The sequence below is a fragment of the Babylonia areolata genome, chromosome 6, assembly GCF_041734735.1.
Source record: "Babylonia areolata isolate BAREFJ2019XMU chromosome 6, ASM4173473v1, whole genome shotgun sequence".
In the NCBI taxonomy this organism is placed as follows: Eukaryota; Metazoa; Mollusca; class Gastropoda; order Neogastropoda; family Buccinidae; genus Babylonia; species Babylonia areolata.
Window position 1 is genome coordinate 54138513 of NC_134881.1, and position 14465 is coordinate 54152977.

General features: G+C 42.9%; 1 protein-coding gene across 1 annotated transcript in view; it reads right to left on the reverse strand.

Annotated features, from left to right (window-relative positions):
- The window catches only part of LOC143283160 (tumor susceptibility gene 101 protein-like), a 35824-nt gene that overhangs the window by 3000 nt on the left and 18359 nt on the right, over positions 1-14465 (reverse strand). The window contains exons 8-10 of the mRNA XM_076589312.1: positions 14228-14320; positions 10585-10718; positions 1135-1237 (exon numbers count right to left, since the gene is read on the reverse strand). Coding sequence (XP_076445427.1) covers positions 1135-1237; positions 10585-10718; positions 14228-14320 — 330 coding nt within the window. The remainder of the gene's footprint in view (positions 1-1134; positions 1238-10584; positions 10719-14227; positions 14321-14465) is intronic.

Consider the following 14465-nt stretch of genomic DNA (forward strand, 5'->3'; position numbering starts at 1 on the left):
TAAAAATTTCCACTTGTATTGCCCGCAACGCCATTTTCGATACGTATACAGATTAGCTTGTCGTGTGGGGTCCTGAACTCGCTGGCTTGCTGTGGAGTGTGTTGTTACAGAATCTCATGAAGAAACTTTCCAATCGACCCTTGACACGTTCGCAATGCCCGGTGTAGCTGCGATTGTTATGCTACTCCATGAGGAAAACCTGGAAAAAATTTTCATTGTCGAAACTGCTATAGCGTTCTGTTGCCCGGGACGCTACCTTACGTCAGGAATGCTATAGCGTTCCATCGTCCGGAGTGAGTTAATGTAACGTGATGAGCATTATCCAACTTTGTGTTATCCTTTGCAATGCCAATACTTTGCTCTATGATTCATGAAAGTGCATATATATATAAACTGCAAGTGTGATGTGATTGTGCTGAAGGTTCTGCTGTTGTGTATAGTGTATTCTTTGTGACACAGTGTAAGACTATGAATAACACGCTGGAACCATCACCTCAACATACAGTCAAGCTCCAGTGTGAGAGAGTGAACTATTTCTGTCAGATACGTGGAAAAAGAAAGAAAAAGAATAAGAAATATGAAAATGTGTGAGAATTATGCTTTGGAACTTTCTGTGCATCATGCCACTGATAATAACTTGGACATCAATGACCAATACCCAGTTTCTTTCTGCACTGAGTGTTATGCAAGACTGAATGCACTGAAATGTGCCAAATGAGCTGTTTCTGATTCCACAACCTACACTAATGCACAGACTGGCAAACAACACACAACTTGTTGCCCTAGCTAGCTGTGAGAAACTGTACATTACCTAATTCTCAGTCCTCTCGTTCCATGATTTTCGTTTTACTGGGCTAACGCTTTGGAAAGGTGGTCCAAAGCTGACAACAACAACAAAAGCCATTGCTTTTTACAAATACAACCTTATTTTTCTCTGTTCAAGAGATGTTGGGAATGACACTGAAACCTGGCAACTTGAAGGTGTCTTGTATTCCAACAGACACTAGGCATTTTGTTTTTTTCTTGATTTTCTGGGAAGGGGATGGGGTGGAAGGGCAGGAATCAGTAAACCAACCTCCTGATAAACAAGCTGAAAAAAAAATTTTTTTTAAACCATGGCCACTGGAGTCTCACCTTCAAGAACACTTCCAGCTCGATGACATTCTTCCGCAGTGCCTCCCCCAGGTAGTAGATAGCATCCTCTATGGCCTGCTCCTCGGCAAAGGCGTCAATCAACCTGTGCACAAGAAAACCATGTCATGCGTCGGTTTTTTTTATATGGATATTTACACAGCACCTATCTAAGTACTTCACACACTCAGGGTCATTTGCACAACATGCTACCTACCTGGGTACAGCCACCTGAAAGCTGCCACTGGGCACTCATCACTGGTTTCCTGTGTCAGTCAATCATGTTTCAGGCACGCATACATACACACTAAAGACAGACATGTAATATCTTATGTCTTTATTTACCCTGCCATGTAGGCAGCCATACTTCATTTTCGGGGGTGTCCATGCTGGGCATGTTCTTGTCCACAGAACGCTGACATAGATTACAGAATCTTTAACGTGCATATTTCACCTTCTGCTTGCGTACACACACGAAGGGGGTTGAGGCACTAGCAGGTCTGCGCATATGATGGCCTGGGAGATTGTTAGTTCACAGAGATACTGACATCATACAGAACCTGGCTCCTCCACACATAACCACGACTTTACTGTTAAGGACACAGATTTTGGCTTGAAAGACGATGAAGGTCATTTCTCAGTGAAACTTTTTTTTTTATACCGTTTCGCTCATACTGACATACACACAATTTCAAAGTCTCTTGCAGTATTGATCTCATGCTAACTGAGCTTGACTAAGTGCACTGGGTTATGCTGCTGGTCAGACATTTGCGTAGCAGATGTGGTGTAGCATATATGGATTTGTCCAAATGCTATGACACCTTCTTGAGTAATTGAACTGAGCGGAACTGAACTCACTCAGTCCTGTGTTGGCTTTATGTGACTAACTCTGCCAACATACAAGGGTAGACATAGACACACACACACACACACACACACACAGAGCAAGCATTCACACCTATGTAAGAATATGTACACATGTAAGCACTCTCCCCAACCACACACACAATTCTGACATGTTAGTACATCATACACCACACATGGCACCACACTAACTTACACACGAACACAGTGTTGTATACAAAATCCCTCCGAACCAGATCTTCACAACCCACACTTGTCACTGACATACACCACAGACACACAGCATCTCAGGGTTCCCCCACCCCACCCCCCCAGCATCATTTGGCATATGTTACTTTTTGATCCTCAAAACTATTTTTACACACACATTCACAAACATTCATACACACACTCACAAACATTCATACACATATATGCATACACACACAAACATGAACACACAATCATACTCTCTCCCACTCTCCCTTCCCTCCACCACAGTCCACTTCTTCCCCCCATCCAATATCACTCAGACTGGAATGACAGAAAATGGAGACTACTACTACCATCCCACCACACCACCACTACAACACAGGCAGAGAGAAAGCAGCGGTGTGTGTGTGTGTGTGTGTGTGTGTGTGTGTGTGTGTGTGTGTGTGTGTTTTATCTTCAGTTTAACGTCTATTCACTATAAGTGTTTTTAGACAGAAAGGAGTAAGGAAGTGGATGAAGGAAAGGGAATGCATGTGAATATTAGCGTAAAAAGTATTCATGTTATGTATCAGAGGAAAAGTATATTATAAGAAAAAGGTCTAAAGAGATTGTGGTGTGTACTGAATGAGGTGTCATGGGACGGAGAATATGTATATGCATATCAACACGTATTAACCTACAACAATGTAAATATAAATAACATTAATTATAATACATCAAAGGAGGATACCAACTGGACTGGAGTTTAAAATTTCCGAAAACATTCTAAGCAATGAATAATCATTCAAAATCTTTTCAGTGGCTAATGAAATATTGGAAGAAAAGTCATCAACTACATCTTTCGGAATTAAATGTCTTGTGTGTGTGTGTGTGTGTGTGTGTGTGTGTGTGTGTGTGTGTGCCTTCTGTTGATAGAGAAGAGAGAGGTGACCACTACTACAGAGGCAGAGAGAAAAAACAATGGAGAGTGTGCTTACTGTCGATAGAGAGGAGAGCGATGATCACTACTACACAATCAGAAAAAGCTGTGGTATGTGAAAGTGTGTGCTTACTGTCGATAGAGGGGAGAGTGATGATCACTACTACACAATCAGAAAAAGCTGTGGTATGTGACAGTGTGTGCTTACTGTCGATAGAGAGGAGAGCGATGATCACTACTACACAATCAGAAAAAGCTGTGGTATGTGAAAGTGTGTGCTTACTGTCGATAGAGGGGAGAGTGATGATCACTACTACACAATCAGATAGAAAAAGCTGTGGTATGTGACAGTGTGTGCTTACTGTCGATAGAGAGGAGAGTGATGATCACTACTACACAATCAGAAAAAGCTGTGGTATGTGAAAGTGTGCTTACTGTCGATAGAGGGGAGAGTGATGATCACTACTACACAATCAGATAGAAAAAGCTGTGGTATGTGACTGTGTGTGCTTACTGTCGATAGAGAGGAGAGTGATGATCACTACTGCACAATCAGAAAAAGCTGTGGTATGTGACAGTGTGTGCTTACTGTCGATAGAGAGGAGAGTGATGATCACTACTACACAATCAGATAGAAAAAGCTGTGGTATGTGACTGTGTGTGCTTACTGTCGATAGAGAGGAGAGTGATGATCACTACTACACAATCAGAAAAAGCTGTGGTATGTGACAGTGTGTGCTTACTGTCGATAGAGAGGAGAGTGATGATCACTACTACACAATCAGAAAAAGCTGTGGTATGTGACAGAGTGTGCTTACTGTCGATAGAGAGGAGAGTGATGATCACTACTACACAATCAGAAAAAGCTGTGGTATGTGACAGTGTGTGCTTACTGTCGATAGAGAGGAGAGTGATGATCACTACTACACAATCAGATAGAAAAAGCTGTGGTATGTGACTGTGTGTGCTTACTGTCGATAGAGAGGAGAGTGATGATCACTACTACACAATCAGAAAAAGCTGTGGTATGTGACAGTGTGTGCTTACTGTCGATAGAGAGGAGAGTGATGATCACTACTACACAATCAGAAAAAGCTGTGGTATGTGACAGAGTGTGCTTACTGTCGATAGAGAGGAGAGTGATGATCACTACTACACAATCAGAAAAAGCTGTGGTATGTGACAGTGTGTGCTTACTGTCGATAGAGAGGAGAGTGATGATCACTACTACACAATCAGAAAAAGCTGTGGTATGTGACAGTGTGTGCTTACTGTCGATAGAGAGGAGAGTGATGATCACTACTACACAATCAGACAGAAAAAGCTGTGGTATGTGACTGTGCGCTTACTGTCGATAGAGAGGAGAGTGATGATCACTACTACACAATCAGAAAAAGCTGTGGTATGTGAAAGTGTGCTTACTGTCAACAGAGAGGAGAGTGATGATCACTACTACACAATCAGAAAAAGCTGTGGTATGTGAAAGTGTGCTTACTGTCGATAGAGAGGAGAGTGATGATCACTACTACACAATCAGAAAAAGCTGTGGTATGTGACAGTGTGTGCTTACTGTTGATAGAGGGGAGAGTGATGATCACTACTACACAATCAGAAAAAGCTGTGGTATGTGACTGTGTGCTTACTGTTGATAGAGGGGAGAGTGATGATCACTACTACACAATCAGAAAAAGCTGTGGTATGTGAAAGTGTGCTTACTGTCAATAGAGAGGAGAGTGATGATCACTACTACACAATCAGAAAAAGCTGTGGTATGTGAAAGTGTGCTTACTGTCGATAGAGAGGAGAGTGATGATCACTACTACACAATCAGAAAAAGCTGTGGTATGTGACAGTGTGTGCTTACTGTCGATAGAGGGGAGAGTGATGATCACTACTACACAATCAGATAGAAAAAGCTGTGGTATGTGACAGTGTGTGCTTACTATCGATAGAGAGGAGAGTGATGATCACTACTACACAATCAGAAAAAGCTGTGGTATGTGAAAGTGTGTGCTTACTGTCGATAGAGGGGAGAGTGATGATCACTACTACACAATCAGATAGAAAAAGCTGTGGTATGTGACTGTGTGTGCTTACTGTCGATAGAGAGGAGAGTGATGATCACTACTGCACAATCAGAAAAAGCTGTGGTATGTGACAGTGTGTGCTTACTGTCGATAGAGAGGAGAGTGATGATCACTACTACACAATCAGATAGAAAAAGCTGTGGTATGTGACTGTGTGTGCTTACTGTCGATAGAGAGGAGAGTGATGATCACTACTACACAATCAGAAAAAGCTGTGGTATGTGACAGTGTGTGCTTACTGTCGATAGAGAGGAGAGTGATGATCACTACTACACAATCAGAAAAAGCTGTGGTATGTGACAGAGTGTGCTTACTGTCGATAGAGAGGAGAGTGATGATCACTACTACACAATCAGAAAAAGCTGTGGTATGTGACAGTGTGTGCTTACTGTCGACAGAGAGGAGAGTGATGATCACTACAACACAATCAGAAAAAGCTGTGGTATGTGACAGTGTGTGCTTACTGTCGATAGAGAGGAGAGTGATGATCACTACTACACAATCAGAAAAAGCTGTGGTATGTGACAGTGTGTCCTTACTGTCGATAGAGAGGAGAGTGATGATCACTACTACACAATCAGAAAAAGCTGTGGTATGTGACAGTGTGTGCTTACTGTCGATAGAGAGGAGAGTGATGATCACTACTACACAATCAGACAGAAAAAGCTGTGGTATGTGACTGTGCGCTTACTGTCGATAGAGAGGAGAGTGATGATCACTACTACACAATCAGAAAAAGCTGTGGTATGTGACAGTGTGTGCTTACTGTTGATAGAGGGGAGAGTGATGATCACTACTACACAATCAGAAAAAGCTGTGGTATGTGAAAGTGTGCTTACTGTCAATAGAGAGGAGAGTGATGATCACTACTACACAATCAGAAAAAGCTGTGGTATGTGAAAGTGTGCTTACTGTCGATAGAGAGGAGAGTGATGATCACTACTACACAATCAGAAAAAGCTGTGGTATGTGACAGTGTGTGCTTACTGTCGATAGAGGGGAGAGTGATGATCACTACTACACAATCAGATAGAAAAAGCTGTGGTATGTGAAAGTGTGTGCTTACTGTCGATAGAGAAGAGAGTGATGATCACTACAACACAATCAGAAAAAGCTGTGGTATGTGACAGTGTGTGCTTACTGTCGATAGAGAGGAGAGTGATGATCACTACTACACAATCAGAAAAAGCTGTGGTATGTGACAGTGTGTGCTTACTGTCGATAGAGAGGAGAGTGATGATCACTACAACACAATCAGAAAAAGCTGTGGTATGTGACAGTGTGTGCTTACTGTCGATAGAGAGGAGAGTGATGATCACTACTACACAATCAGAAAAAGCTGTGGTATGTGACAGTGTGTGCTTACTGTCGATAGAGAGGAGAGTGATGATCACTACTTCACAATCAGAAAAAGCTGTGGTATGTGACAGTGTGTGCTTACTGTCGATAGAGGGGAGAGTGATGATCACTACTACACAATCAGATAGAAAAAGCTGTGGTATGTGAAAGTGTGTGCTTACTGTCGATAGAGAGGAGAGTGATGATCACTACTACACAATCAGAAAAAGCTGTGGTATGTGAAAGTGTGCTTACTGTCAATAGAGAGGAGAGTGATGATCACTACTACACAATCAGAAAAAGCTGTGGTATGTGACAGTGTGTGCTTACTGTTGATAGAGAGGAGAGTGATGATCACTACTTCACAATCAGAAAAAGCTGTGGTATGTGACAGTGTGTGCTTACTGTCGATAGAGAGGAGAGTGATGATCACTACTACACAATCAGAAAAAGCTGTGGTATGTGACAGCAGTGTGTGCTTACTGTCGATAGAGAGGAGAGTGATGATCACTACTACACAATCAGAAAAAGCTGTGGTATGCGACAGTGTGTGTTTACTGTCGATAGAGAGGAGAGTGATGATCACTACTACACAATCAGAAAAAGCTGTGGTATGTGACAGTGTATGCTTACTGTCGATAGAGAGGAGAGTGATGATCACTACTACACAATCAGAAAAAGCTGTGGTATGTGACAGCAGTGTGTGCTTACTGTCGATAGAGAGGAGAGTGATGATCACTACTACACAATCAGAAAAAGCTGTGGTATGTGACAGTGTGTGCTTACTGTCGATAGAGAGGAGAGTGATGATCACTACTACACAATCAGACAGAAAAAGCTGTGGTATGTGACTGTGCGCTTACTGTCGATAGAGGTGAGAGTGATGATCACTACTACACAATCAGATAGAAAAAGCTGTGGTATGTGAAAGTGTGTGCTTACTGTCGATAGAGAGGAGAGTGATGATCACTACTACACAATCAGAAAAAGCTGTGGTATGTGACAGCAGTGTGTGCTTACTGTCGATAGAGAGGAGAGTGATGATCACTACAACACAATCAGAAAAAGCTGTGGTATGTGACAGTGTGTGCTTACTGTCGATAGAGAGGAGAGTGATGATCACTACTACACAATCAGAAAAAGCTGTGGTATGTGACAGTGTGTGCTTACTGTCGATAGAGAGTAGAGTGATGATCACTACTACACAATCAGAAAAAGCTGTGGTATGTGACAGTGTGTGCTTACTGTCGATAGAGAGGAGAGTGATGATCACTACTACACAATCAGAAAAAGCTGTGGTATGTGACAGTGTGTGCTTACTGTCGATAGAGAGGAGAGTGATGATCACTACTACACAATCAGAAAAAGCTGTGGTATGTGACAGTGTGTGCTTACTGTTGATAGAGAGGAGAGTGATGATCACTACTTCACAATCAGAAAAAGCTGTGGTATGTGACAGTGTGTGCTTACTGTCGATAGAGAGGAGAGTGATGATCACTACTACACAATCAGAAAAAGCTGTGGTATGTGACAGCAGTGTGTGCTTACTGTCGATAGAGAGGAGAGTGATGATCACTACTACACAATCAGAAAAAGCTGTGGTATGCGACAGTGTGTGTTTACTGTCGATAGAGAGGAGAGTGATGATCACTACTACACAATCAGAAAAAGCTGTGGTATGTGACAGTGTGTGCTTACTGTCGATAGAGAGGAGAGTGATGATCACTACTACACAATCAGAAAAAGCTGTGGTATGTGACAGTGTGTGCTTACTGTCGATAGAGAGGAGAGTGATGATCACTACTTCACAATCAGAAAAAGCTGTGGTATGTGACAGTGTGTGCTTACTGTCGATAGAGGGGAGAGTGATGATCACTACTACACAATCAGATAGAAAAAGCTGTGGTATGTGAAAGTGTGTGCTTACTGTCGATAGAGAGGAGAGTGATGATCACTACTACACAATCAGAAAAAGCTGTGGTATGTGAAAGTGTGCTTACTGTCAATAGAGAGGAGAGTGATGATCACTACTACACAATCAGAAAAAGCTGTGGTATGTGACAGTGTGTGCTTACTGTCGATAGAGAGGAGAGTGATGATCACTACAACACAATCAGAAAAAGCTGTGGTATGTGACAGTGTGTGCTTACTGTCGATAGAGAGGAGAGTGATGATCACTACAACACAATCAGAAAAAGCTGTGGTATGTGACAGTGTGTGCTTACTGTTGATAGAGAGGAGAGTGATGATCACTACTTCACAATCAGAAAAAGCTGTGGTATGTGACAGTGTGTGCTTACTGTTGATAGAGAGGAGAGTGATGATCACTACTACACAATCAGAAAAAGCTGTGGTATGTGACAGCAGTGTGTGCTTACTGTCGATAGAGAGGAGAGTGATGATCACTACTACACAATCAGAAAAAGCTGTGGTATGCGACAGTGTGTGTTTACTGTCGATAGAGAGGAGAGTGATGATCACTACTACACAATCAGAAAAAGCTGTGGTATGTGACAGTGTGTGCTTACTGTCGATAGAGAGGAGAGTGATGATCACTACTACACAATCAGAAAAAGCTGTGGTATGTGACAGCAGTGTGTGCTTACTGTCGATAGAGAGGAGAGTGATGATCACTACTACACAATCAGAAAAAGCTGTGGTATGTGACAGTGTGTGCTTACTGTCGATAGAGAGGAGAGTGATGATCACTACTACACAATCAGAAAAAGCTGTGGTATGTGACAGTGTGTGCTTATTGTCGATAGAGGGGAGAGTGATGATCACTACTACACAATCAGATAGAAAAAGCTGTGGTATGTGAAAGTGTGTGCTTACTGTCGATAGAGAGGAGAGTGATGATTACTACTACTCAATCAGAAAAAGCTGTGGTATGTGACAGTGTGTGCTTACTGTCGATAGAGAGGAGAGTGATGATCACTACTACACAATCAGAAAAAGCTGTGGTATGTGACAGTGTGTGCTTACTGTCAATAGAGAGGAGAGTGATGATCACTACTTCACAATCAGAAAAAGCTGTGGTATGTGACAGTGTGTGCTTACTGTCGATAGAGAGGAGAGTGATGATCACTACAACACAATCAGAAAAAGCTGTGGTATGTGACTGTGTGTGCTTACTGTTGATAGAGAGGAGAGTGATGATCACTACTACACAATCAGAAAAAGCTGTGGTATGTGACAGCAGTGTGTGCTTACTGTCGATAGAGAGGAGAGTGATGATCACTACTACACAATCAGAAAAAGCTGTGGTATGTGACAGCAGTGTGTGCTTACTGTCGATAGAGAGGAGAGTGATGATCACTACTACACAATCAGAAAAAGCTGTGGTATGTGACAGTGTGAGCTTACTGTCGATAGAGAGGAGAGTGATGATCACTACTACACAATCAGAAAAAGCTGTGGTATGTGACAGTGTGTGCTTACTGTCGATAGAGAGGAGAGTGATGATCACTACTACACAATCAGATAGCAGAAGCTGTCGTATGTGACTGTGCGCTTACTGTCGATAGAGGTGAGAGTGATGATCACTACTACACAATCAGAAAAAGCTGTGGTATGTGACAGTGTGTGCTTACTGTCGATAGAGAGGAGAGTGATGATCACTACTACACAATCAGATAGAAAAAGCTGTGGTATGTGACTGTGCGCTTACTGTCGATAGAGGTGAGAGTGATGATCACTACTACACAATCAGATAGAAAAAGCTGTGGTATGTGACTGTGCGCTTACTGTCGATAGAGAGGAGAGTGATGATCACTACTACACAATCAGAAAAAGCTGTGGTATGTGACAGTGTGAGCTTACTGTCGATAGAGGTGAGAGTGATGATCACTACTACACAATCAGATAGAAAAAGCTGTGGTATGTGACAGTGTGCTTACTGTCAATAGAGATGAGAGTGATGATCACTACTACACAAACAGATAGAAAAAGCTGTGGTATGTGACAGTGTGTGCTTACTATCGATAGAGAGGAGAGTGATGATCACTACTACACAATCAGAAAAAGCTGTGGTATGTGACAGTGTGTGCTTACTGTCGATAGAGGGGAGCGGTGGTGACCACGGCCTCGTCAATGTCCACCTTCTCCTGCTGCTCCATCCTCTGCAGGGCCTCCTTCACCTCCTGGTCCTTGGTGCTCAGCAGTATCATGTTGCTCTCTATGTTGGTCTGACAACACACATCACATGGTGCTCAGCAGTATCATGTTGCTCTCTATGTTGGTCTGACAACACACATCACATGGTGCTCTCTATGTTGGTCTGACAACACACATCACATGGTGCTCTCTATGTTGGTCTGACAACACACATCACATGGTGCTCAGCAGTATCATGTTGCTCTCTATGTTGGTCTGACAACACACATCACATGGTGCTCTCTATGTTGGTCTGACAACACACATCACATGGTGCTCTCTATGTTGGTCTGACAACACACATCACATGTTGCTCTCTATGTTGGTCTGACAACACACATCACATGGTGTTCAGCAGTATCATGTTGCTCTCTATGTTGGTCTGACAACACACATCACATGGTGCTCTCTATGTTGGTCTGACAACACACATCACATGGTGCTCAGCAGTATCATGTTGCTCTCTATGTTGGTCTGACAACACACATCACATGGTGCTCTCTATGTTGGTCTGACAACACACATCACATGGTGCTCAGCAGTATCATGTTGCTCTCTATGTTGGTCTGACAACACACATCACATGGTGCTCAGCAGTATCATGTTGCTCTCTATGTTGGTCTGACAACACACATCACATGGTGCTCTCTATGTTGGTCTGACAACACACATCACATGGTGCTCTCTATGTTGGTCTGACAACACACATCACATGGCGCTCAGCTTTATCATGTTGCTCTCTATGTTGGTCTGACAACACACATCACATGGCGCTCAGCTTTATCATGTTGCTCTCTATGTTGGTCTGACAACACACATCACATGTTGCTCTCTATGTTGGTCTGACAACACACATCACATGGCGCTCAGCAGTATCATGTTGCTCTCTATGTTGGTCTGACAACACACATCACATGGTGCTCAGCAGTATCATATTGCTCTCTATGTTGGTCTGACAACACACATCACATGGTGCTCTCTATGTTGGTCTGACAACACACATCACATGGTGCTCTCTATGTTGGTCTGACAACACACATCACATGGTGCTCTCTATGTTGGTCTGACAACACACATCACATGTTGCTCTCTATATTGGTCTGACAACACACGTCACATGGTGCTCAGCAGTATCATGTTGCTCTCTATGTTGGTCTGACAACACACATCACATGTTGCTCTCTATATTGGTCTGACAACACACGTCACATGGTGCTCAGCAGTATCATGTTGCTCTCTATGTTGGTCTGACAACACACATCACTCACAACAACAGCACTCCATTTTCTACACATTTACACACGCAACTGTATTTCATAATTCTGTAAGGGCTCAACACTTGGCGTATGTCAGAGATTGATAAAAGCTGACAGCAGGGCCAACAGCAAAGTGAGAGCTGTACGACTGATGGTTTCTTCGCTGCAATGGGAATTCACTTACAGCTTCGTCTTTTGTGAAATACTTACCTCTCAACTAATAGAGGCAAGACTGATTGAATAAGTTCTTAATGCTGCAGACTTGGGAACCAGCTGGCCTTCGGGAACCATCCTAAAACCAACTGTCTCAAAGCCCTCTTGGCTGAGAGTTGTACGCAGTAACATTGGCAAGACACTCTCCACGATTACCAAATTCTAGTCTAGTCAGGACAGCAGTTGCCGCAATCCTCTGCTGTTCTGATGGTCACAGTCGGACACAACTGACCATCAAACCGTAAGCTGTACAGCACTGTGAACTGTTGAATTACAGTGCTGTATACTGTAATATTCTATTGCACACACACACACACACTTGTATTTCACTGTGTTGTTCTGTGCTGTACACCTGCTTCCTCCTCCATCATCAAAACCAGTAAATGGTGTACTGTGCTGTACTTCACTGTTCTGTACTGTGTGGTGCTGTAAACTAGACTGTAATGTTCTTTTACCCACAAATAAACACACAAGTATTTCTTTGTTCTGTACTGTCCTGCACTGTATACTATAATGTTTTTTTGTTCAAACACATACAATCGTGTTTCACTGCACTGCGCCGTTCTGTCTACTGTACTGTAAAATTCTACATATTTCACTGTACTGTAGTTAGTTCTGTGCTGTATGTTGCAATGTCATGTGATCAACAACCACAATTTCATTTCACAGTTCTGTACCATTCTGTGCTGTATACTGTGCCGAAAAGTTCAGCTGTACACATACAATTGTATTTCAACTGCCCTGTACTGCACTGTACTGTTCTATATCATTCTGTTGCGTACTGCATCGTCAGTTCACTGTATTAAACAGCCAAACAATGTCTAATGGTAGCTCCACCAACACTTGCTGCAGCAAAATGAGATCTACATAATTATGTGACCTGGTTGGAGACATAATTTGACAACAAACAAGAACGCCAGAGAATCGACAGACAGGCAGAAAATACGAAAAAAAACTTAGCCGTATGAAGAGCACAGGAACAGGAGTCATGATGGCTGCCGGAAAAAGAGGGCGCTAGCCAGCGGGACAAAGGGGAGGTTACCTACTTCCGGGAGGTTATCGGCTGTAGTTTCGTTTCTCCGCATAGGCGGATAGTAGTTTGCACAGGACAGGAGTCTGCACTAGTTGGGCCATGGCTAAGTATGTGTAATTAAAATTGAGATTTCAGAACAAGTGATTTATCATTTCTTATCACAATGACAGGCAGTCGTAGTACAGTGGGAACACGTGGGTGTGAAGCTCACAGCACAGCACGCTGCACTCTAAACACTGGGAACTCTGGCCACTGAACCACCGCTCTGGGCCTCACATTTCCTGGTCCAGCCCAACACTTAGTACTCTTCGTCTTTTTGCATGCACACACCCACACCCACATTCACTCTCTCTCTCATGCACACACACAGTGGCACACATACATTCTCTCTCTCTCTCTCTCTCTCTCTCTCACGCACACACAGATACAGATACACAGACAGCATCAGAGATCAGGTTGGGTTCAATAGACAATAGGTCATATGACCGGAAGAACATAAAATCAATAGGTCATTTTGAAAATCAATAGGTCAAATATCACCCATCCCGGGCTTTTTCAATGCAAAAGTGGGAACGCCAATTCTTCTCGCCGAAGCTTGCGAAAGGCAGCGATAAAGATTCGTTTCGGATTTCGTTTTGTCACAGATCCGTATTTTAATAAACCAGTTTATAGTCATTTCCTGCAGGAGCAGATGACAAAGCGATCGCAATCGTTAAAGAGAGAGAGAGAGAGAGATGGTAACTTTGGTTGACCGACTGGTCATAAAAACAATGACTCATGTGACCTGGCAACTTGAAAAACAATAGGTCATTTCAAAATTAAATGCATCAATGACCGATGACCGATGTCGAACCTGATCCCTGCAGCATACATACATGCACACACACACAGATACACAGGCACACACACACAGATACAGACAGACGGCAGACACACTGATACACACACACATGCACACACAGATACACCCAAACACATACACACAGATACACACACACACACACAGCAGGATTTTTGGCGAGCCCTTTCCCACACTGACCTTTTCCTGTTCTAGGTCTCTCAGCATCTGTTCCAGTTTCTCCTTGCCTTTGGTCAGGTCAGTCTGGGTCTTCTTAAGAACATCCATCTCCGCCTGTCAACAACACACACTCACACATACAGTGCAGTACAATACAGTACAATACAACACAGCCTGTCATCAGCAAAACGTCACACATACATCAATTTAGGAATCCCTCACAAGAGAAGCTTTTTGTCTGCTCAAACACACATCACGA